Source organism: Phalaenopsis equestris, unplaced genomic scaffold, assembly GCF_001263595.1.
Source record: "Phalaenopsis equestris unplaced genomic scaffold, ASM126359v1 Scaffold000261, whole genome shotgun sequence".
Taxonomy (NCBI): domain Eukaryota; kingdom Viridiplantae; phylum Streptophyta; class Magnoliopsida; order Asparagales; family Orchidaceae; genus Phalaenopsis; species Phalaenopsis equestris.
In genome coordinates this window covers 63,992-90,386 of record NW_018164703.1, presented here as the reverse complement: position 1 = coordinate 90,386, position 26,395 = coordinate 63,992, and the positions used below count along the sequence as shown (strand labels likewise).

General features: G+C 33.4%; 1 protein-coding gene across 9 annotated transcripts; it reads left to right on the top strand.

Annotated features, from left to right (window-relative positions):
• LOC110024588 (glutamate dehydrogenase 1, mitochondrial) lies at positions 1–24,446 on the top strand. 9 transcript variants are annotated; one of them, XM_020724641.1, is made up of 13 exons: positions 1–406; positions 514–585; positions 5,169–5,335; positions 6,909–6,954; positions 7,049–7,175; positions 8,174–8,287; positions 10,903–11,124; positions 11,207–11,281; positions 16,941–17,057; positions 18,586–18,836; positions 22,749–22,824; positions 22,950–23,036; positions 24,053–24,446. In XM_020724641.1, the coding sequence occupies exons 5-13, from the start codon at positions 7,068–7,070 to the stop codon at positions 24,236–24,238; spliced, it is 1,236 nt and encodes a 411-aa protein (XP_020580300.1). In that variant the 5' UTR covers positions 1–406; positions 514–585; positions 5,169–5,335; positions 6,909–6,954; positions 7,049–7,067; the 3' UTR covers positions 24,239–24,446. The 9 variants fall into 9 exon arrangements, with proteins under 9 accessions (XP_020580300.1, XP_020580298.1, XP_020580296.1 ...); XM_020724639.1 differs by lacking the exon at positions 5,169–5,335 and having other exon boundaries at positions 6,912–6,954; XM_020724637.1 differs by lacking the exon at positions 5,169–5,335.
• Positions 24,447–26,395: the final 1,949 nt, after the last annotated feature.

Here is a 26,395-nt window from a genome sequence, read left to right as displayed (position 1 = left end):
TAGAACTGCTCGGTCTTCACAAAAAATAAAAAAGACCGCGGGTCTCCCTCGCAGCTTTCGTGCGCAGTCTTCCATGGCGGAGTATAGCCGAGTACACGAGGGTCTCGTGGTGAAGGGTTTTCTCTTCAGTGGGTTCTTAGCTGGATCCACCTCACCAAGTTCTAGAGCCAGGGTTTGGTTTACAGCCGTTCTTTCGTCATTACCCACGCAAGATTGCTCGTTAGGTGTTAATGGGAGCTGATTCCTCCGTCCGCGTTGGGCCCGACTGGCCATTGGGTGGAAAAAAGAGTAGAGAATTGGTCTCGGATTCGAATTTGTGAGCATCGGAATGAATTCGATTCTTCTCTCTTTAAATTCAACTCTTCTGCTATTTGGAAGCTTATCCTACGACATTGGAAGAGATCAGGTCTTCGTCTTTTTTCGTGTACTATTTTTTGATTGGTTTTATCGGAACGAATCTCCTGATGGAATGTTTACTCGAATGAATAACTGTATTAATGTTCTCGAATTTAGGGTTTGGTTCTAAGATTTGTTGTGGGAGATTGGGGAAGAGGTTTACTGTTTGCCACTGTTGGAAACTAGCTGGTACGTCTGTTTGGTTTTTCTATAAGTTCCCAGGAACAGCTGGTGATCCCGTGCAATATTCATGTTCATGTGGACCCTTATCCATTTGATCACTTCTGAGTTCTGAATCATGCTGATTTGTGGTTATGTGAATTTTGTTCTAGGGCTGGAAAATTGATGCGGAATTGGTGATACGTGTTAGTTGGAACTTGATGCTTTCTATTTAGTTTGGTTGTTTGCTTTTGTGATTGAGTTATTCTTCCTTGGCAGCTTTTGTTTATTCTCCGTCCTGAACGTGAGTTTTTTGCTGCTGGATGCAATAAAGATTAGATTTTCATGTGACGACAGGTCTGGAAATACAAGATGATTATGACAGTCTGAAAATTGGTGCAAGAAACTTTAGTTGTCGCATATACTTTTATTATACTACTATACTTGTGTGGGTCGAGTTGTCATTGTGAGCCTTAATCTTATTTAGCAGGTTACGAAGCTGAAAATCAACAGAGTGTTTGCCAAGGTTGAAGTCTCCCAAAGATGCAAGTCTCATCTAAAAGACACATCTCTTCAAGTTGCACATAGAAAGTCATTTCTAGAAATCAACATATTAAAGTCATCAACTCATCTTAGAAACATTCTTTAAGATCTCGACTACTTGTTCAAGAGTACTGAATATCCAATTAAGGGTATTTGCTTCATGTTTTAAAATTTCTTAGTACGAGGCTAGTATTGAGGACGGACTGCCTTGATATTTTTTTTTTGAAAAACTTGCAATGAGGCTTACACCTCAGATAATCCTCCCTTGCCTCAGATCTAAGAAAGCATGTACAAATATATCTAAATTTTTTCTTGAAATAAATATAAGTAAAATAATCCTATTAAGTAGTTGTTGTTTATGCTTATAATACACAATTAGAGATGTAATTAAAGTTGTTACTGTCAACATAGTTATTATTTTAAAATCTAATGAATATTTTTATGAATTAATACTGATTAAATAAGAGGAAGATGCTTGAGTTTTAAATTTAGAAAGAACGAGACAACATGGATATAATTGAAGATGCATTAAATTCTTATGCTGATGAATTTAATGAAACCTCATTAATGATAAAAGTGGTGTAATCTTTTAATTTAGAAATTCTAACCTTAATTAATTTTTATGCTCCTTTATGAATTGATAATATAGGTGAGAGAGAGTCCAAGTCTATCAAACTTATTTAAAATTTTTATGTTATTATGAATTCAATGTTTATATACATTTTTTTTATTTTATTATTTGCTATTTGGATGTTGATATATTACTTTTTATTTTGAATAAATTTTTATCATATTAGGATGTTAATTTATTATATATTAACCTATTAATATGCTTGGGTGTTAATACATTATTTTTACTATATACATTGAACATAGTATTATACTTATTGCTTTTTGCAATTTACTGAGCTTGAGGCTTAATCCTTATAAGACTCGAGGCTTACATCTCATCACATGAACAAAAAAATGCCTCAATATTTATCAATAAGAAGAGCTCACCAAGAGAATTCACCTCATAGAATTCATTATAGAGAACTCACCTTTAACATAAAATTTGATGACAATTATTAATCACTTGGACAACTACTATCCAAGCCTAATTTTTATTTTTAAAACTTTCTTCATTAAACCTATTTAATTGGGAACGTTCATGCATGTATTATTTTAGCCATTTCTATAGTGTCAAACTTTAAATCGAACTTGTAAATAAGTGATTAGAGGATGATTTTAACACATGAACTAGTTCCATATTTTTCGACACTTAAATTTAAGAACCAATGACTTGTTCTCTAGATTTATTGTTCTCTCTTTATTTTTCTTTTACAATATACCATGATTGATAGCAAAGTGCTGGTGTTACTCACATGTATTTGGATCCAACTCCCAAAAAATTCTGGTGGGTGTGGACACTGTCGAGGAGAAGAAATGATGCTATGAACCACCTAGGTGAAAGGAGAGATATTCTTTGGTAAAAAAATAAGGTTATGTAACCCAAAACTATATTGGTGTAAGGTCCTGGAGACCCTCATGGACATATTTAGATCCAACATCCTAAAACTTGAATTATGGCGGCCTGCCTTGGAGTCTAAAGGCCTTCGTTTGAGTAGGACTAAAACTGAATACGTGGAATATAATTTTAGTAGTAATAGCTCTAGTGACAGAAATGAGACTATGAGTGATCAAATTATTAAAATGTGTGAACGCTTTAGATATCTCAGGTCTATTGTTTAAAGTGATGGTGATATTGATGCGGATGTTATGAATAGAATTCAAGTTGGTTGGTTGAAGTGGAGGAATGCTTCGAGCTTATTGTGTGTAGAAAAGTACCGCTTAGACTGAAAGGAAAATTTTATAAGATAGTGGTGAGACCTGCAATGCTCTATGGCGCTGAATGTTGGCCTTTAAAAGAGAAGCATACAACTAAGTTATGTGTTGCCGAGATGAGAATGATTAGGTGGATGAGTGGCTTTACACTTAGAGATAAAATGCGAAATGAATATATCAGTGATAGGGTTGGTGTAGCTCCAGTGACAGACATAATTAGAGAGAGTCATTTTAGATGGTTTGGTCGCATTAAACGTCGACCATCTGATGATCCGATTAGAAGAGTAGAGGTTTTAGATTCGACTCATGTTAAGAAAGACAGAGGTAGATCTAGGAAGACTTGGGCATATTGTATAAAAAATGAGCTTAATTTATTAGAATTAAATGAAAATATGACACTAAATAGGATGCAATGGAGAAAAAGAATTTATGTAGCCGACCCCACTTAGTGGGATAAAGGTTTTGTTGTTGTTGTATCCTAAAATGTGCCACGAGTAGAGGATACTCTAAGGAAAGACATCAATCTATGGAGCATCTTGACAAAGAAGAGAGGAATCCACTGGTAGACAATAATATTATATATTAGCTAGACAACTCAATCAAATGGAAGAACATTGGATAAGACTGATTTAGGATATTATTCATTGATTTTCAAAAGCTCATACAAACATCTTCATGATCAAGGATCTACGAACTCCTTGATTCACATGCCAGTCTAGTTTTAGAACCATGAGCTTCCTCATATTCCTTCTCAAGTTAAATTCTTGATCAGGAATTTTAGAGAAAATTATTGGTCTTTTGGTCATAATTGTCACGGTACATCTATAGTTTAATCTTTTTTTTAGATGATTTCCTCATAAGATTGGACCACATAAGGCGCTTTATGCTTTGTATGATGAGCATTTTTGTGCTCAATGAAGATACTTAGATGAGCTTATGAAAATCAACGAATAATATCTTAAATAAATGTCAGTCTAGTTTTAGAACGATGAACTTCCTCATATTCCTTCTTAAGTTAAATTCTTGATCAGGGATTTTAGAGAAAATTATATGTCTTATGGTCATAATTGTCATGGTACATGTATAATTTATTCCTCTTATTACTTGATTTCCTCTTAAGATTTGCCACACATAAGGAACCTTATTCGTTGTATAACGAGCATTTTTGTGCTTTGGATAATGACCATAGTGGCAAAGAGGGGGCGGTTTTGCGATAACAATTAATTATAGTGCTCTGGTTTTTTAGGAGTTGATGTGCGTGACGGTTATTGCTTTATGGTGGATCTTGTTAAGTGGAGAAGCTTGATTTGCTTATGCTTAGTCTTGCTATTTTTAATCAGTTCTCTCTTTTTTATTGTGGAACATCAATTAAAGTGGACAAAGTATTAAATATCAAAACGATATATTTGCCATTCAATTATATGGCCGTCATTTGAAGTAACTCATGATTTTGGGGCTTTTTGGGCCATAAATATATTATTTGACTTCTTGTATCGCTCGAGCAAATCCTGTAATAAAACTGCTTTGTGACTCCTTTTGGTCTTGCTTGATTTGGAAGAGATTATTTAATTTCTTTTACTGATACTTAGTGCTTGAGAATTGTGCGAGAACTGTATTATGAACTATTGAGAGGTAGTTTGGTGAACCGCTTATGGCAGATTATTTGGGCTTTGCCAACAACATTTGACTTTGTGAAGACATCTGACGTTGTAGATTGTCATCTCACTTTTGAATCTTGTTTGTTGCTTGATGAAACCAATGATTCCTTTGTAATTATTTTACTGAGTGTCTGTTTGGGTCAAATTTGCTTTTTATTTTATTTTTCTGTTGTTATTTTCCGTGGTTTTTGAAAATACATGTTTGTTTCACATTTTTGCTTTTTTTTATTTTTTTGTCTCTAAAAATAAATTAACTTGTATTTGGAAACATTCAAGACAAGTTTTAGTTGTTTAGAGTTATTTAAAAACAAACATATCTTAACCAAAATATGTCAAATATGTTTTGTTTCAAATCAAAACATAAAGAAAACAAAATAAAAATAAAAAAAGAGATAATAAAAACGGAAAAGTAATCCCAAACGACCCCTGATAAAGCTTAAATTTGAGAGGAATTGATTTCCCCAGAATCTCTTTAGTGAAAACTAAGGTGAATGCTGACACCTCAACGATAAATTTAAGCTTTATTGCTCAGATTACTGTCAGATTAATGAAATTGCCCTCTTGGGGGCTGTCTGTTTATTGCTATAGTGGATTGATGCGGCTAGCAACCCCAACAAGACCATTGGGACAAAAGGAGGAGCTGCCATTTCTCTGTGGCTGTGAAGGGCTTGAAAGAGGAGCATGATAGATTATGGTCTAAAGTAGATGTTTGATTCTGGTGCCCAGCTTAGTCACTCGTGCTTGCATGCATATATGTAAGAGCAGCAATAGCAGGAGCTTTTTTTTATAGTCACTGATAGTCGGATGGGATTTTCAGGCATTTACTTACATACCGCCCGGTTCCTATGTATTTATATGTATACCACATGAACTTTGATTTTTACATTTATACCACATGAATTTTTCATATGACATAAAAAACAACACTTTTTTAACTTTTAAAGAGTGATTGCACCTTGAAGTATAGGTGTTAGATATGTAAATACATTGGGATTGAGGGGTGTGAGTGTAAATCTTCCTTTTTTTCTTACTGTGAGACAAGGAGTTTTCAATGTCATCCTTTATAATTCTTTTTTTTTGACTCACTTATTAGCCAGAGCTCCAAATGTGAACATTGGAAATCAATTGTTTGAAGATCATGAATGTTATAACAACGCGAGAGGGATTCTTTGAGCATGGGTGGCTGATCCTTTAATGAATCATAGAAAGTAAGACACAAAAAGCAGAGTTGTTGGTTGTCTTGTTGACCTATGCTTACTTTGACAAAGGGGAAAATGATTTTATTGTTTTCTAAAGCAAATCATGCATATATTAAAGAGTTTGAAAAAAAAAAAAAATGTCTGAAGTTCGGGAAAGAAGACGCCGCTCTAATCCCTTTTTTTTTGTTTTTATAGAAACTTAACAAGTTATTATAAAATAATAAAATGATTGCCAACTTAGCTTCTTGCTCTGATATTTTGCTCGATAATAAATGTGCAGAGTTTAAATACTCTTTCTTAAACTTTATTGAGCTTGGAAAAGCTTTGTTTTCAATCTGATACTTTAGGTGTTTAAGGAGAGGAGCGTCAGGATTACTATACATAAAAGATATGGTTGAAGAAGGAGCTCCATACTAAGACGCTTGAATCTTCTGGCAGTTGAAATTATGTCATGTCTTATTGAATGTTAACAGGATAAATTGCGTCTGATTTATTATTTTTAATAAATTAAAATGGTTAGCTTTTTGTTCATAACAATAGTGTAGGAAGGTCTTAAACTGTTGTAGACGGTTTACAATATATTACTCTTTTTGGGCTCTTCTCCGTTTTTCTTTCAGAACCTATATTTAATAACTAGTAGTATTATTTCTTTCCTTCTATTAAGTGCTTCAGTTTTAGCTCCAGCTTAAAGAATTATCCTTAAAATTAGTTTGAATACCTAATTCTCATATTTGTAAGATGATTCCCCATCTCATTGGTATTTTTAGGCCATTTACATACATAACACACAATTCTTATGCATTTACATATCTCTTACATATCTCACACTTTTACATATCTCACACTTAAACTTTCATATTTACACTCATAGCACTCAATTATTTAATATCACATAAAAGATACAAGTGTTGCCACTTTTTAGAAGTGAAATCCACCTTTTCATGCAGAGGTTTAAAGCACCAAATTGCAATGTGTGTAAATATGAAAGTTCTGGTGTGAGATATGAAATACATAAGAATTGTGTGCTACTATGTAAATTTCTCTATTTTTTCATGCCTCAAAAGCATCCCACCCTATCTTTTTTTGAATTAATATTATCTGTTTCCTGATTGAGTCATTTTCATTAAAGAAGGGACTGGGCAAGAGCAGCAGAAGTTAAGCATCAAAAGCTTCTGGTAAGGAGCACGATGTCCTATTGTGTAAGCATTGGCACACAAAGATTAATGAACTTGTTTAGCTCAGCTTTTATTTCTCATCCATTGTTGTAAGGTCTGCTTCCTAAACAAAGATGAACGCACTAGCTGCAACAAGTAGAAATTTCAAGCAAGCGGCTAAACTTCTGGGTTTGGACTCTAAGCTGGAAAAAAGTTTGCTGATTCCTTTCCGAGAGATCAAGGTGAGGCAGATAGCAATGCTGAATCTTCCTTGCATACCCAAACGTACCACTTGCCTCCTAAGCTGGTGGTTTGCTACTTACAAATTATTTATCTAGTTTGGTCCTTTTTGATTTGTGCATATCATATAAAAATGATCTTAATTTATTAGAATTAAATGAGAATATGACACTCAATGGGATGCAATGGAGAAAAAAGATTCATGTAGCCGACCCCACTTAGTTAGTGGGATAAAGGCTTGGGGATAAAGGCTTGTTGTTGTTATTGTGGTAATTTTTGATTTGTTGAACCTTTCTAGTAAACCCTTACAATAGTAATATGTTTCTCTTTCTGCTCTTATTTTCTCATTACATGATGCATTCTTTTATAACTCTATCAAATTAAGGGCTATGGAATGTCTTCTGTTCAGTAATTTTTTTTCGGGACATTTACATGCATAGCACACAATTCTTATGCATTTACATTTCTCACACCTAAACTTTTATATTTACACACATAGGACTCAAATCTATAATATCACATAAAAATATCACTATCGTCACTTTTAAATATACCTTTTCATGCATAGGTTTAAAGTACCAAAGTGCTGTGTGTGTAAATATAAATCTTTAGTGTGAGTCATGTAAAAACATAAGAATTGTGTGCTAGCTAGGTAAATTTCACTTTTTTTTTTTCTGAGCCATTTGCTATCATTTCAAGCACTATAATAGTCTGATTCTATCCATGTCATCCTGGTCAGTCCCTTTCTCACTCTTTGTATTATCACCGTAAGTTCTTTATTTTCTCAAAGATATCCTATCAATAACTTCCAGCCGCAAACCAGATTTCGTTATATTTCTTGGCAACTCAGAATAGTTATATACAGCGATAGTTTTAGTTGTTAAGCCCAGGCGCATTTCATCAATCCATTCTTTACTTTTCTCGATTGAAAATTGTCATATTTTCCTATACTATTTGTTTATGTTTTCCTTCTTAAGCAGCGCTGATAAACAATTTACAGGTGGAGTGTACAATCCCCAAAGATGATGGTACGTTGGCTTCTTTTGTGGGATTCAGGGTGCAGCATGACAATGCCAGAGGTCCTATGAAGGGTGGAATCAGATATCATCCGGAGGTGTGCTTATTATTCTTTCAGCTTTTTCTATCAGTTGAAATATGCTCTTTAATCAGAACAGTAACGATCGCTGTTTACTTCATTGATTGTTGTCTTCGGTTCTCATCTGAATATAACACCTTAAGACAGGGCTTATGATTGCGCCCTTCTCCTGCTTGTCAGACTTTATGATGGGCTTATAACTGGCTGTTGGAATTAAAGTTGCCTGTTATATTGGGCTTCATAAGCTCTCCATTTCTTATTGTAATTTCACCATGCAATGTCATTAATGAGGCATATTAGTGTCACATTTTATCCTTTTCTCACAATTCGACATTTTTGTAACAGTTCATTTAAGTCGTGGTTAATTTACCTTGTTTATTTTCTACTTTTTAATTTTAGCTGCAACAGGTCACAACAGAGATCGCTGTTATGAACTTTCTTTCTTATTCCTAAACTAGAAAACATGTGGAAAAAGTTATCTTTTCAATTTATAAGAGTGGATATGAATCCCATTATGGGCTTCAAAAATTTGAACTCCATTTGATTACTGAGATAAAGTTTATTTTCGAGGATGCAGAGGTGCATAGTCTGTTAAATGATACAAATGTGAGGTACCTTAGATATTTCAGAGATGAAGAGCCTTTACCCTGAAGAATTTACTCGAAAAATCTGAGAAGCAAGGATTTTGAGGTAACAGTAGATTTGTCACATTTTGAGTGTTATTTGGATCTAGATGATTTCATTAAGTGGCTTTAGACTGTGGAACTTTTCTTTGAATACTAGGACGTCCCATCAAACGAAATGATGAAACTAGCTACCAGCTAATTAAAGAAGAGTGTATTGTTTTTGTGGCAAAATTTGAAACATCTACACCAACATGAGAGTAAAGATAAGATCACTACTTGGTCCCAAATAAAGTGGGAGATGCAATGTTAATACCGCAGTTAAAGAAAGAACTAATGATCCAAGGGAAGATGAAGACTTTAGAGAAGATTCTCAACTTCCAAATAACGCAGAAGAGACGCCATCAATTCCAATTGAACCCAAGAGAAAGATTTTTGCTGAATTAACAATAGTTATTCTGAAGGTAGTGGCTACGAGGTAATGGGCGTTTAAGTCGAGTATGAGGTTGTGGTGCCTTGAATTACTTTTTGACGGACGTTGAGAAGAGCATTAGCAAGACTGACATTGGATATCCAAATTGACCATGATTATGAGGAACTGTTATCAGACATATGACAATCATAGGTAAAAGAATTTCAAAAGTTATAGATGTATAACTTATCTTTTGAGTTGATCCTACTAAGGGAGGTCCAACCTATCAGAGATGAGAAACTTTTAAGCTATTTTTGGGAGACCATATGAACTTATTTGTGTATTAAATTCAAATCATCATTATATCTACCGGTAGATGGCCATATAGGAGGGATGAAACACAAAGTTAGAAATTGCCCTAGAAGCTTGGTGGGAAAGAAAATCTTACGGTGAGATTCAGGTTCTACGAGATAAAAAGAAGAGTTCTCTTCTGAGTGGTTGCTAGTGAGAGCGGCACAATCTGCTATAAACTTTGTCCTCGGGTTGATTATCTCTTCTAAATTAATAGCTTAGGGTTGATGACAACTTGGGACGATGAACTATGAGATTTGCTTGGTTCATCTCCATTATTCCCACCATTTGTTCTGGATTAATGACCAATTTTTTTTTTTAATTTAAAACTAAAATTACTGCTGCTATATTATTAGTGCTTCTTTTTAACGATAACTTTAATTGAAAGTTCTTTTTTATCAATAGGAGGAATAATTAATTATAGAGGCTTGTGTTGCAAAAATCTTGGGACTAGATTTTAAAGCCCTCACAAAATAAGGGCAAAATCTTTGGTTGTATTTGAAATCTAATATGTCTTTTGGAAAGTTGACTTGGACTAAACTGTATTAGAAGAGCTGGTCATGAATTTCTTGATTGGTATTTTTAAGTAAGAAGGTAATAGAAGTTCCAAAATCAAACTATTGACCTTTAAAAACATTTATAGAGTCAGTCATAGACACCCGAGAGCAATGGCACATCCAAGTTGCATTGTGACGCTTTCAGGTAGTGTTTGTAAGTGGTAGTCAAAATTTCCGAATTGCCAGATGAAAACAACTAAAGAAAAAATCATATAACTAACTTAAAAAAAACTAAATCTAATTTTGCCACGTACCAAAATAATAATTAAAACTTTTTTAAAAAATGTTTTTTCCTAGCCAAAGCAAGACCAAATGAGTTCAGATCAGATTTGAAAGTAAATCTAATATATCATAGTCGAATCGAAATCTAAATCAGCTGAAACTAGAGTTTTACTACATTTTTTATGTATATCACTAGCATATGATTTACAATTTTGCAAATCAGTTTTTAGTTTTTTTTTCTTTTTTCTTGGTTTTGACTCTGGCGGTCAGCTGTCAGTGGAGGTAAATTGGTCGAGTTGTCTAGTGGATAGAATATATATATATATATATATATATATATATAATGTAAGATTTTTGCAATGACCTAGAACGCATGTTCTCCTCTAAATGACATTAATAGGTGCCATTTTAATGTTTAAGTTTATACGTTCACTATAATTTAATATCAATAAATATACTATATTGCAGGTTGATCCAGATGAGGTAAATGCCCTAGCTCAACTGATGACTTGGAAGACTGCTGTAGCAAATATCCCTTATGGAGGAGCAAAAGGTGGAATAGGATGTGCACCCGGAGAATTAAGTATTTCAGAGCTCGAACGATTAACCCGAGTTTTTACACAAAAGATACATGACTTAATTGGCATTCATACTGATGTACCAGCACCAGATATGGGAACAAACCCTCAGGTTTGCGTGATTAATATCAGTTTCTCTCCTTATGTTTAATTCTTGGCAATACTAACATTTGTGATCTTTGAAAACTGGACAGACAATGGCATGGATATTGGACGAGTACTCCAAATTTCATGGCTACTCTCCTGCAGTTGTAACTGGGAAACCTGTCGTAAGTAATTGCATCATTATATCATAATTGTCATGCTATTTCTAAGTACATTTATTCTGTAATTTTGTGTCATCACTGTGATTATCCATGATTAAGATATAGTTTCTCCCTTTTATACCTGTGGTAGGGGTGTGTGTGTGTGTTTATTAGTTTTTCTTAATAACCTTTCAAAAATGGCTCACCTTTGAGTAGCTTTAAAAATGAACGATGGGGTTAATTATATGCTTAGCACTCAAAACATTGCTATGTACAAAACTGGCACCCTCTTGCGTTGTTTTTCATAATCTATCCCAAACCTGGGAGCTGGTTTTGTAAGAAGCAGCATTTCAAGTGCAATATATGTAATTTGTGAAAGATGGATACCGTCATTTTTCAAATTTCTTGAACGTTGTGTAAATAAATGGATCTGTTTGTTTGTTACCCTTTATTCAATATTCTCAACTTTTTAATTACGTTCAATGCACAAATCATCGGGAAGAGAGCAAGCTTGCGACTGAAATCCTGCAAATTGAATTAGACGGGAAAAGGGCATTTGTGCTAAAGGATATATTTATTTTTACTGTTGTAATTAACATTATAGCTGTTAAAGTTATTGGGCTTTGTCGATTTGCTCTGTACTACTTCATTTATAGTTTGCTTTTGTCGTTTGTATTGCAGTTTTATGACATCAGTACATCAATTTGTACTTACTATGTATTAGGTTGTTCCTATTCTTCCAAATTGCACTATTTTTACCACAGAATGATTATTGAGAAAAGTTTCAAAATAGTGCATTAATTCTTTGCAGGAGTCCATTTTAGTTCCATTTTATAAAATTGTGAATTTTCTCCCAAAATTTTATTTATAGGGGCTAAAATGGTTCTCTCCTGGGGTTATTTGGACTACTTCTGCCAATATTTAAAAAATATGGGGACTAATTTGACGCTTTATAACCTTTAGGAGTAAAATGACCCCTGACTATTTTGGCATTTACTGCATGACTATTGGTACTCCATGTTGTGTGTGGTTAATGGTTATCATATTTGTGTTTACATTGCCTCCTTGTACTGAAAGATCCGAGCCCAATATCAGGAGCTTGTATGCCAAGACTACTGCAAGCTTAATAGCTGATATACCTGGTTGAAAATCATTTTTTCAGAAGGTTTTTCATATCATACTTGTCGACACTCTGCAAAAGGCCCTACAAAATGCTACTTTTCCAATCATTTTCTTTTTAAAAAAGTTTAGCTTCTGACCTGCCAAAATCTTATTCAAAAAGATTGATTTTTAGATCTGACGTTAAATCCAAGAAGGCACTTCAGTCTAGAATTTATATTTCTTTGGGGAGGAAGGTGTCAAAATTGTCTATTGACACCCTATAAAGAGTCATTTTAGTCCCAGAGTCTATAAAAGTGTTAATTTAGTCCCCAGATTTTTTAAAAGCGGCTGAAATAATCCCATGTAAACATTCAAGGGGCTATTTTACGCTTTAGTCTATATTATGGTTATCGAGCTTGCAACAATAATGGAACACCCCAATATTGAGGCATTTGACTTGTTTAATTTGACTGATGTTGCTATTATAGTTGGTTGATAAGCTGCTATGTAAAAGTAGCTGCAGTAATTTTTTTGAGTAGATGGAGCTGTTTGTGATATGATCCGATGTCAAAATCGGAATGTTTCTTTACATAAATTAGGGGAAACACAATATTTCTTCAATAATTCCAACAACTCAACAAGAACACAAAGCTAAACATCTAAAATTCGAGAGGGAGGTGATCTCTCCCAATTCCTAAAATTCGAGAGGTAGAAAATCTCTCATAAACCTTAAACCTAAGACTCACAACTCAATGTCCTGCATAAACCTAACTCTAGATATAACAAGTCTATTTATACCTAACAATAATAATAATAAAATACTATATTACCCTTAATCATATAAAAGATAAATTTGCCTTCATGTTAGGTGTCAACGTAACAACTAAGTAAGTGTTCCTCGTTCTCCACAGCTAACTCCATTTTTTCATTCTTTGCCTCATAATTCATTATGAGAACTTGTAATTTGCGATCCTTGCAACGATGTTCTAGGATAAACTTGCACTGAAAACTTAACCCTTGGCTCGCTTCACCTGAATCTCCGTCTCTGCAAGGCGCTTGAGTGTTGCTCACGGTTGTGGTCCATTATTCGTGTCCTGTCCAGCCTCCCTCTGGACTCCACTGTTTGAGTTTTTGTTATCGCTGTGGTTCTAGCAGTTCGGTACGACATTCCATCTATGTTGCTTTTGTTGGCCTTCTTCTTCTGATTCTTGTCTTCACCATCTAAGCTATATCCATCATCTCCCTTAGTCTCCGCAATCTCAATAGTCAGGGTGATGCCCGTAAGTTGGGATTTATAGGTCCTTCATGAAAACTTCCTCGAATCCTACTTTAGAAATCCCCCTCAGCCATCCCGACAATAGCTCAAATCTTTCTCTCTATTCCATGACAATCTTCTTCCGAGTCAATACATAGAATTGCTTGTGTAGGTTTCATTCCCGAATTATTTAGAAATGTTCCAACAAACAATCAATAAATTCCTCCACGAATAGACCGAGTATCTAGCCTCCCTCCACTGAAACCAGGCTAGAGCTTTCTCTTCCAATACATCTTGAGTTTCTTCTCCCCATCTATCCCATTCATCACGAAGTATCGCTTCACCCGATACACCTACGCATGTGTGGTTTCCCCCTTTAAAATCAGCATATTCAACTTTCTTACTCTAACTTCTTCACCCCAACTTCCTCTTCCTTCATTGTTTCCCCCCATATATCGAGAATAAAACTTGCTCCTTCGTTTGTAGTCCTGTACACTGCCCGCTTCTCTCTTTTCTTCTTCTTGCTCCTCTATGCCTCTTTCATAATCTCTTCTCCATGTTTCGACCCAATCACCTTCATAAAAAAATTCTAATTCACCTCCAATCGGAGTTCTAAGAGAAGGTTCGTGATGGTGGATGTTTTTCTCGTGTTTCTGGCGTTTGATCTCTTTTCCTTTAAGTTTTACAAATTGAGCCGATGGCGGGGTCTTGGATTGCATCTCAATGTGCCTCTTTATCATCTCTCGAATTTTTCCCATGCTCTCAAATTTGTCCTCCATTCGGTTCTCCATGGAAGAAAACCTATCATCTATTGTGGAAAATATTTATTCCATTCCAGATATGATTTGACTAATCTCTTACTCTAATTTCTTCTCTAACTCATCTACTTTTTTGACCGTCATTCCTCCCAGAAAAATTTTCGGTCACAAAAGGCAAAATTCTAGTGCGTTGTGATCCAATCATTAGCTTCTCTTTACTGTGAGACGCCCCTTACGCTAGCTTCGATCATGACTGTATATAGCTAGATTCAACCACGTTGTATGTCAATCCCTTCGTTGTCTCCCGGAACGCTGCAAACTCGCGCGGTTCTTCCTTGCTATCTCCAATTGCGACTCTATCGCGAGTTTCAGTGGCAGAGGTTCATCTCTGTACCACGCCACTCTATTTTGTCGTTGTCTTCCCAAAACCTCGTGAACTGTTACTTTCTTGCTCACGTGATTCGCGACTACAAATCCCATCGTTGTCTTCCTAGAATGTCGCGAACCTGTGTGTTTCTTCCTAGCTACCTCCAATCGCGAGTTTTATTCACGACACGTGATTCGGTCGAGCGACGGATACATGTATCGGCAAGTGCAATTACCACAATTTTAACTATTTCAGATTTTAGCAGGATTGACATAGCTCTGATACCAATTTGATACGATCCGACGTCAAAACTTGCATGCTTTTCCACTGAAATTTGGGCAAATACAATATTTATTCAATAATTCCAATAACTCAACAAGAATACAAAGATAAACACATACAATTTGAGAGGTAGACGATTTCTCACAATTCGTACAATTCGAGGTAGGAAATCTCTCCCAAAGTCTAAACCTAAGACTCACAACTCAATCTTCTCCATAAACCTGACCCTAAATATAACAAACCTATTTATGCCCAAGAACAACAATAATAAAAAGTCTAAATTGCCTTTACACGGACAAAAGATAAAATTTCCCTTAAGGCTATGCACCAACGAAACAGTTTGTTCTCTGCTGTGGTGCTGATTTTATGTGAAATGGTTGATTTCTTGTTTCGCAAAGATGGCCATGGAGCTGCCTTATCATCCCAAAAGATTTTCTTATTAAAAGATCTTAGGGGTTCATGTGACCTGCCGGGACTTTTCTTGTCGGAAAATTTACACAAATACCACTTAATTCTTTTGTTTACATATCTAACACCTTTCTTCAATTCTTATATACATGCCACCTTATGCATAGAAAGATGCAATTCACTTCTTTAAAATTAAAATATTGGTGTTCTTGATGTGCTACGTAAGATTTTGGTGTTATAAATGTAAAAAGTAAAATTTAGGTGCTAGATATGTAAATACATTGGATATGTATGGTATGTAATACTTTCGAGCAGCTGTTTGGCTAATCGAAAACAGTTTCGCTCTAGAATTTTTGGTAGCTAACTTTTCATATATAGGACGTACAAAATATCCATCCAAACGCCTGCTTGCTGCTGAGAAGGCATTTCAGCAATAGAAAAGTACAAGCAGGCTGTATTGTTTGATATTTTCTAAGATTTACATACATATCACTCAATTCTTATTTATTCACATATCTAACACCTAAACTTCAATTTTACATATGTGCCGCCTTACCTATGTATAAAAAGAAATATTTCACATTTTAAAAGTTAAAATGTTGGTATTTTTTTTTTGTCATGTGAATGTTTTGGATGGTATAAATGTAAAAAACAAAGTTTAGGTGTTAGATATGTAAATACATAGAAAACAAATTTCAATTTCTATAAAATTCAGGAGCTTATTAGGCTTTTAAACCAGTGAATTGTCCTGATCAATCAAAATAAGATTTTTGCTTACCAATGTTATGCCATTCATTGTTTTTCTTGCTTGATGCTCACCGAGTCATTGTTAAATTATCACAATGGTTTGATTGAATAATTTTGGCAGTAGATTGCATTCAGGTTATCCTAATGCCTGCTATACATTTAAATTATATCTCAAATAAGTATCAAATGGGCAATAGCAAAAGTTTCAAACTAAATATTGTATGCAACATTGTGATAAATTTTGAAGAAATCCTTTATTTAACACATTAATTATGTGTTTTTGTAAAAATATTGGAAAAATGAAAAAAAAAAACAATGATGAAAAGCATAAATCATTTGGCTACCTATATTAAAGATGGTATCCATGTAAAGAATTTTCATTCATAAATAACTTTTGAAGTGTGTTACAATAATCCATATTATAGCAGTGTAGGTTGATTATATCATTTTTTGATCAAACTTGATGCCAAAATCAAAATTTCTTAGCATTTATAGTACCTTATTCTACTGTGTTGGAAAACAGCAGGAAAAGCTGTAAGTTTCTCATTTATGCTGGAGAAAAGCTTAACAAAACTCTAGTAATGTTCCTGATATTCAGATTTATATAAGATTTACATGATTTTCCCTTCTTTCTCGCTTTTTTTAAACGTTCATGTTGAGCGATTAGTATGTCAACACATTACAAATTTCCTTGCGGGTTATTCCCAGGGTACTGCCTTCTTTCTTTATGTAAATTTTCTCATTCTCGGAAATTTTCTCTTGAAGGATCTTGGCGGATCTCTAGGTAGAGATGCGGCTACTGGAAGGGGAGTCCTATTTGCTACACAAGCTTTACTTGAAGAATATGGAAAGAATATCTCAGATCAGCATTTTGTTATACAGGTTTGTTTTATTCTTGCATTGGAGTTACCTTTTACTGATGGATTCACCAAAAACACATGATTTGCATATACTTAAAAAAGTAAATAGCTACATTTATTAGGGGAAAACTGTGAAAAGGGGGTGCTGGTTGTATCTCTTATGAGTTCATTTTTAATGGTAAACTGGTCTCACAGTTTTTTAGTTTTATTCACACATTTGGGAAAGTGAAATTGCAATGCAAAATTTTGTTTTATCTGAACCTGAGATTCAGTTCTCGCCTCCAAATGTGGAAAATTGGGTTTTTTAAATCCAGATACACATTATGAATTCAGTTAAAAACAATTTCCAATTACAACTTGTCAGATAATTTCATTGGCTTTCTGGAATTGTTTTCTGCTTTGGCTATTATTTTCTGTTAATAATTGCCTGTCATTAGCCAGTGGAAAATTGATATTCTTCGGCTTCCTTTGGTTTGAAGGAATTGAAACAGAGGAAATGAAAGAAATGGTAATCTTAATGGAATTCAATTGAAAATAGTTTTCATTTACTTCTTAAGGAGGAAATTGAGTGAAAAAAAAATATATATTTCTTGTTTATTGATGAGTTCTTCAGTTTTTTGTTTCTTAAGTGGAGACACATAAGTGATAAGTATGATCCAAATTTTTTTTTTCTATTTTTCACCATGCTTGGGCATGGAATTATCTATAAAAAATACATTTCCTTACTTTTTTAGGCAAACTCAGTAACCTATGAACGCGACACCTAAATGCATTTACATTTCTCCATTTCCTTTGAACCAAACACACACTTAAGTTTTTTCAGGCTATTAGGACTTGTTTGGGATCCTTTTTTTTATTTTTTTCTTTTGTTTTTATAAACATATTTATTTAGTATTTTATTATATAATTTTCTTTTTGGGGCATTTACATACATGCCACCCAATTCTTATGTATTTACACATCTAGCACCTAAACTTTATATTTTACATTTATACCATCGAAATTTTGCACATTACATAAAAAAAAAAATACCACTTTTAATTTTTAAAAAGTGAAATACAACTTTCTATGAAATAGCTAAGTTGGCATATATATGTAAAAATGAAAGTTTAGGTTTTAGATATGAAAATGCATAGGAATTAAGTGTTATGTATGTAAATCTTCATTTTATTTTTTGGTTTTTAAAAATAATTTAGCATTTTTTTTGAATTATTATTTTTATAGACAATCATATTTTAATCAAATATGTCAAATGTGTTTTGTTTCAAATCAAAATATAAATAAAATAAAATAAAAATAAAAATAGAAAATAATAAAAAAAAAAAGATCTAAAAAATCCTCTTGGTACATAAGTTGATAAAAAGAGATAAGGCCATTTTGCTTTATATAAGAATCAACTCAGTGGTTGATTCCTTTTCTTCTGAAATTGCTTGCATTCATTTATATGATCTGGAACAAATCTCGATGCATTTTTGGTAAAAATTAGATAAAAAATAGAAAATAAAAAAATAAAAGTAATGATTGTTTCCATTACTTTCATCTCAATTTAGGGTTTTGGAAATGTGGGTTCCTGGGCAGCCAAGCTTATCTGTGAACTCGGTGGGAAGGTTATTGCAGTTAGTGATGTCAGTGGAGCAGTTAAAAATACAAAGGGCCTTGATATTGAAAAATTAATCAAACATGCCTCAGAGAATCGTGGGGTTAAAGGTTTCAATGGCGGAGACGCTTTTGATCCCAACTCACTATTAACTGAAGACTGTGATGTCCTTATCCCTGCTGCACTGGGCGGCGTGATAAACAGGTTCGCTTAGCTTTCTTTCTCCTTCCATCATTTTTCAACATTAAAATATTAAGGGGCATTTGCATGCATATCACATTATTCCTATGCATTTACATATCTGACACCTAAACCTTACTTTTTTCCATTTTGCCTAATTATTTCACACGACACCAGAAGCATCACTATTTTAACTTTTTAAAAGCAGAAATAGACATTTTCCTGCAATGGTAAGGTGGTGTGTATATAAAAATTGAAGTTTGGGTGTTAAATATGTAAATACATAAGAATTGAGTGATTTGTATGTAAGTCTTCCAAATTTTATTATTTTTTTCCGGAGTGTATAAAAATTTCAAATTAGTCCCTGAACTTTTAAATTGGGGCTAAAATAGTCATCACGGTGTATAAAAATGCCGAACACTGTCATTGTCGAGTCCCAAGTCCCGGATGTGAATAGTGGAGAGTTGTATTGGGTACTCGACAAATAGCGTAAAATTTGTCAAAAAATCATGACGTGAATCCTTTTAATCATTGTGTAAATAGTAGAACGTCACTTTAAAGCGATGTGTTGTATGACTTGAATACAGTGAAAAATGTGCAAGCACTACTATAGCGGTGCCCGGGTTAGTGTCAAATAAGAGTTCTACATTACAGACGGATGTGGGTAAGGAAGTTAGATCATGAAATTAATATTAGGATATAATCTTAGAATATAGGTACTCTCATAGGTAAATTAATGAAATTAATTGATATTATGATTTAAATAAAGATAAATATTTTCTTTATTGAAGAGACTAAGTGATTTGGAGAAAATGCTAAAGAAATTGATAGATTCGGTTTTAAAATTAGGTATTTAGGTAAGAGTCACACTAGAATTAGTATAGTTGTAATTATATGTAAGAGTTTGAAAGATAATGTTGTAAAAGTTAATATGATTGGAGATAGAATTGTAGCCCTTATGATTGTTTTTGATACTAAGATATGTAATATTATAAATGCTCATGCTCCTCAAATAGGTTTAGACATTGGTTCTAAAGAAAAAAATCTGGAATGATCTAGAAGACTTAATATAAATGATACCTCTTGAAGTAATAATTTTTATTGGAGGTGATTTAAATGGATATGTTGATAGAGTAGTAGAAGATTTTAGAAATATTCAAGGTAGCTACGGTTTTTGAGTGATTAATGAAGAATGTAGTGCTATATTAAATCTTTCTTCAGCGTATGATTCTGTTGTTGCTAATATTTTATTCAAGAAAAGAGAGAAATATATTATTACTTATAAGAAATAATATAATAAAATACAAATTGATTATTTTCTTATAAGAAGAAGAGCTTGTCGAAAATGTAAAAATTGTAAGGCCATTTCTAGTGAGAATTTAAGTACTCAACATCGATTATTAGTTCTCGATTTTAAGATGAAGAGTTGTAAAATAAAGTATACTAGTAATCATTGTTATGAAATTAGTTCGGGGCACCTAAAAGACACAAATAAAATTATTTTTATAAGTAAACTTCAAGATATCAAGATTTAGGATGTTCATGAAAAGTAAATTCTATGTGGAATAAAGTAACAAATATTATTAAACAAGTGACAAAAGATGTACTTGTAAAATTAAAAGAAAAAACTTTTATAAATAAAAATAGTTGGGGGTGAAATAATAATGTGCAAGAAAAGATAAATATAGGAAGTTATGTTATAAAAATAAGTTTAAATGTAAAAGCTTAAAGATCTGGGAAAATTATAAAATGACCTGTAGAGAATATAAGAGAACAATCTGTAACGCTAATAATTCTGCATTTAATGATCTTTTTAGTAGATTAAATACTAAAGAGAGTGAAAAATATATTTATAAACTAGAAAAACAAAAAGAAAAGTAAAGTAAAGATTCAAATCAAGTAAATTATATTAAAGATGAAAATCAAAAAATAATTTTTTTAAAAATAATTATTCAACGTAGGTGGGTGAGTTATTTTGATAAACTTTTCAATGAAGTTTCTGAAATTTCAATCGAACTTAGTGATCTTAATATCGTTAATAATAATAAATTGTTTTATTGTTACCGCCACATTAGTAAAAATAGAAATTGATGAGTAGGATCTGATGATATCCCAATTGAAGTGTGGAAACATTTAGGAGATTTGGGAGTATCTTAGCTTACTAAATTCTTTAATATTATTTTAAAAATTAAAAGATGCCTGTGGAGTGGAGGAAGAGTATTTTGGTCCCCATTGTTAAGAATAAAGGGGATGCACAAGGGTATGCAAATTATAGAGGAATTAAGTTGATATGTCATACTTTAAAATTATGGGAGGAGGTAATTGAACATAGGTGATGACGTATTACAAAGATTTTACTTATAATCAGTTTGGATTTATGTCGGGCAGATCTACCATGAAAGCTATACATTTGTCGAGAGGTCTGATGAAGAAGTACAGAGAGCATAAAGAGGTTTTACATATGATTTTAATTTATTTAGAAAAAGTTTAAGATAAGATTCCACGAGATATACTTTGGACAGTTCTAGAGAAGAAATATGTTGCTACGACTTATATTCAAGTCATTAAAGATATACATACTATAGTTGCTACTTATGTTTGTAAAGGAGTATTGACCAATTATTTTCTTATTTTAGTTGGATTACATCAGGGATCAGCTTTAAACCCATATCTTTTTGCTTTAGCTATGGATGCTCTTACTGGGCATTTACAGGAGGATGTACCTTGGTTTATGCTTTTCGCTGATGATATCCTTCTTGTGGATAAGATTAAAGAAAAAAGCTTAGGAAAAACTTAAATTATGGAGGTCTACTATGGAGTCTAAAGGCCTTCATTTGATTAGAACTAAAGTTGATTACATTTAATGTAATTTTAGTAGTAGTAGCTATAGTGACGAGTTGTAACTATGTGTGATCAAATTATTAATGGTGGGAACACTTTAGATATATCAGGTCTATTGTTCATTGTGATGGTGATATAGATGGGGATGTTATTAGTAGAATTCAAGTTGGTTGTTTGAAGTGGAGGAATGCTTCGGGCCTATTATGTAATAGAAAAATACCGCTTAGATTGAATTGAAAATTTATAAGATGATGGTGAGACCTGCAGTGCTCTATGACGGAAAATGTTGGCCTTTAAATGTTGGCCTTTAAAAGAGAAGCTGAAGCTTAAAACTAAGTTGAGTGTTGTCGAGATGAGAATGCTTAGGTGGATGTGTGGCTTTACACTCAGAGACAATTATTTGTGATAGGGTTGGTGTAGCTCCAGTGGCGGACAAAATTAGAGAAAGTCGTCTTGGATGGTTTGATTACATTAAACGTCAACCATCTAAGATGATCTTGTTAGGAGAGTAGATATTTAAGATTCGACTTATGCTAAGAAAGACAGAGGTAACCCTAGAAAGACTTGAGCGTATTATATAAAACTGATTTTTAACTCTGGAATTAAAATCTTCCTTTTGAAGAATCAAAGAACTATTTTTAGGGGGTGTTTGGTAGCACTGCCTTTATAGGATTTAGGCATGAATTTGAGATAAATCCAGTGAAACATGAAAAAAATAAAAATAAAATCCAATGCTCTGTTAAATCAAAATTTCTTGCGATTCGTCTCTTTTACGGCGTAAATCCACATTCACTAAATCTAATTGCAGAGCGGATTTAAGGGATTTACTCTGTCGTCGCTTGTGAGCTCCATCTCTGTCACAAAGTTTGATAAATACATATTTACTTGATTTGATAAATCCTATTTAACATAAAACCAGGTTGCAGCCAAACACCACCTTAGACTTTTCTCACTTTTTAATATTTCTCTGTGGTTTTTAGGTGTCTCTAATGTAGGTTTTTCAATATTCATATGATTTGGTTTTTGATCAGTTCTGTTTATTCTCCCAGTGAAATTGCATTCTTTATCTAACTTTGAAATTTTTATCTCTTCAAGGGAAAATGCAAACTACATAAGAGCTAAATTCATTATTGAGGCTGCCAATCATCCCACAGATCCAGAGGCTGATGAGGTTAGTTTTTTAAGTGGCTTTTGGGGCACCCCTTCATATTTTTGCCCATTTTGCACAATTCCATTACATTTTCAAGTGTTTTTTTGAGATTCATTTTACTAATTTTTTCGCTTATTTGCATCCAGATTCTGTCAAAGAAAGGTGTAATTATTCTACCTGATATCCTTGCAAATTCAGGAGGAGTTACTGTGAGTTATTTTGAATGGGTTCAGGTAGCTCCTCTTCCCTTGCATATAAAGAAATGTGACCACAAATTATTCTCTATTAGGTTCATTTAGTTAATAAAATTTATTATAGATATATCCACCTACATTTCTCTTCTATCAAGGGATATTTGAGATTTGGCCCTTTTCCAAGCATCTCCGTGGCTATACATACGGCCATTGTCTTCGATTATAAGATTTGAGGTTGAAGTCTAGCACATACAAATGTGTGCGCGAGTTATAAAAAAATGGGGGCATTTACGTACATACCGCATAATTCTTATGTATTTACATTTCTAACACCTAAACATTCATATTTACATGCATAATACTCAAATCTTTAACATCATATCAAAAGTACAACCATCACTACCTTTTTAGAAGTGAAATATATCTTTTCATGCATGGGTTTATAACGCTTAGGTGTTATAAGTGTTATTATTAAACTCCGTGTGTTACATTTGTATGTTGATGAAACCATATAAGCTGATTCTAGCTTGGGGAATCGTTGTCTCGTAATATTTAATGGAGTTTAGAAGCTATGTAGAACTCTTTTTGCTGCTTATGGTGAAGATGTCCATTAAGAACATACACTCATAATCATGAGGTGTAGGAAAGCCATCTCTCTCAAATCTTTTATCTTTACATATCACACTTGTAAACTTTCATATTTACATATATATAGTATTTTGGTGTTTTAAGTATATGCATGTAAATGTTTGTTTCATTTTTAAAGAGTGATGATGGTGATACTTTTGTGAATATGAAAGTTTTGGTGAGAGATACGTAAATACATAAGAATTGTTTGCTATGTATGTAAATGCCCCTAAATTTTATTGCTTTGAAAATTATGTCCACAATGCAATATTACATTTTGTTACTGTATATAATTAGTTTGTTCCTGTCTAGTATCTTTAGTGATGTTGGACCTACTTGATGAAAATATGAGATAAATTTCTTTTCTTAGAAGACCAAAAAAAAAAAAAATTACAATGTTGAAATGATAATTTTTTGTGTGGTTGAAGAACATTCAAGGATTTATGTGGGATGAAGAGAAGGTGAACTCTGAGCTGAAGGCATACATGAAGAAAGGTTTCAAGGATGTGAAGGAGATGTGTGGGACCCACAACTGTGACCTTCGCATGGGAGCTTTCACTCTTGGTGTCAACCGAGTCGCCCGAGCGACGGTCCTCAGAGGTTGGGAGGCCTGATTTTAGGGAAAATATTATGTCGCCTGGACGTGTGGACGGCGGCGTGGATCGTACCACGCCATGTATCTGGCGGCATAGTGTGATCCATCCTATTGGTTGCATGTTCGATTTACCAGACGTAATGTTTTATCTTAATTTTAAAGTTCTTTAAACTTCCCCTTTTATAAGGATATATATATTTTACCCTCAATGAAAGACATTTTGTGAAGTCTCCATTGCATTTTGTTGCATAAAATATAAATGACAATTATCTTTAATATATTGTAGAGTTCTTTTGTGAATGATTTTATGTAATGTTTCTTGATTGTTGCATGACATCGATATCAATTGGTGATGGTCCTGCTAAGCATACATCTGGTTATGTGCTCTTCCTACGCTGCACTGACCTGTCACGAGAAAGCTATGGGAAGTGTTTGTATGCACCACCTCCTGTCTTGCTCTAATAAAAAAAAAAATGGCCTTCTCAACATCTGTCTTTTACAGATCTTTCTTTTTGGGTCACCATCCCTTGGAAAAGCAAAGGAAGAAGGAAAATATTGAAGGTGAACAAAATTATGAAGTTGAGAGAGCAGCTATAAAGATATTTATGTTAAAAAATTCTCGTAATAATATAAATCTCTCGTAATAATATAAATCGGAGATGAGCGGGCTAAAATAAATCAGATCATATTCGACCTGAGAGAATATGTCATAAATATTCTATAAAAAAGATCTTTGTAATCAAATCAGAATATAAAATTAAATGTATTTTATTTTCAGTTCAAAGAGACATCTCATGATGACACTCTTGGTCAATCACATCGTGAGGGAGGATGCTAATGATAAAAGGTGTCGTGTTTGCTCTCAACAAGTCATGAAAAACATATGTAGAGAAGAAGATTTTTGACAGATCCTATAGGGAAGACCTCCAATTGTAAGGGTGAAAGTAAGGGTCTGTTTGGGGCAATTAATTTGGTGCTTTGGCGTTTTGAAAACGCACCTGACATGTTTAGGTAAACTGTGTTTTGGTAGCTTATGTATTTTCAAAATGCCGAAAATAATTTTTTCACACGACACCTATCTAGGTGCGGGGCAACTTTCTAGCAGCGGTCTGATTTTTCTAAAAAAATAAAAATTTGTAATAGCCACCAGACCTAGATTATCATAAGATTATTTTTAATCAGCTTATCAGCAAATTATTCAATAAGCTGCAGCTTTTTCACACTTCACCTATTTAGGTGCAGGGCAACTTTCTGGTAACGGTCTGACTTTTCCAAAAAAAATAAAAATTTGTAATAGCCACCGGACCAAGATTATCATAATATTTTTTTTTAATCAGCTTATCAGCAAATTATTCAATAAACTGTAGCTGCCCAAACAGACCCTAAATCACCAGGCCGATAGTGAATAATTGTAACCTAACGGGTAGTTGTAATTTGACCAAGAGTGTCTACAAAATTCGCCCACTAAGACCCGACATGGTAAACAAATATACCCAAGAGGGTTATATCAACGAGTAGAGACAATTTGTTGGGGCTCTATGGATTTGTCCTCCCAAACTATTGGAACTTTAGATCTATATCGTGAAGGTAGTAGACATAACTCAATTGGAATCACTTCATCAACAACTATGTGTTGCATTGTCTGAACTGATCCAATGAACAAAAGTCAGAGGAATGAAACATATAAGTTCCTAGGATTATCTGGATCAAAAAGGTTGAATAAGGGTTATACATGCTAAAGGTATGAACACAAAATTTATGAGGAAAAAAAGAAGAATGGATGGCCTAGCTACAAAGTTAAGTCGACCCACAAAGGGCTAATAATCCTGTGTGGATCGAAAAAGCCTCTACCTTATACCATACCAGACAACCATCTAAGATTGTACAATATATGTCAGGTCGATCAGATCGGGCAAGGGTACTTTCCTCAAGGCATGGAGTATTTATGCAATTATTCAAGACATCTAAATAGTGGATACTCTATTAATATGAAGGGAGATATATTAATGTACTTATGATCATATTAAAATATGACCGAAGACTATACAAGAAAGTAAAATGAAATAAAAAGGATGATTTTAAATTATTACAAATTTTAATTCTAATTTTATTATCATAAATATTTTAAAGTAAAACTTTGTAGAAAAAAGATTTCATCTTAAAGAGCTTATGTGTG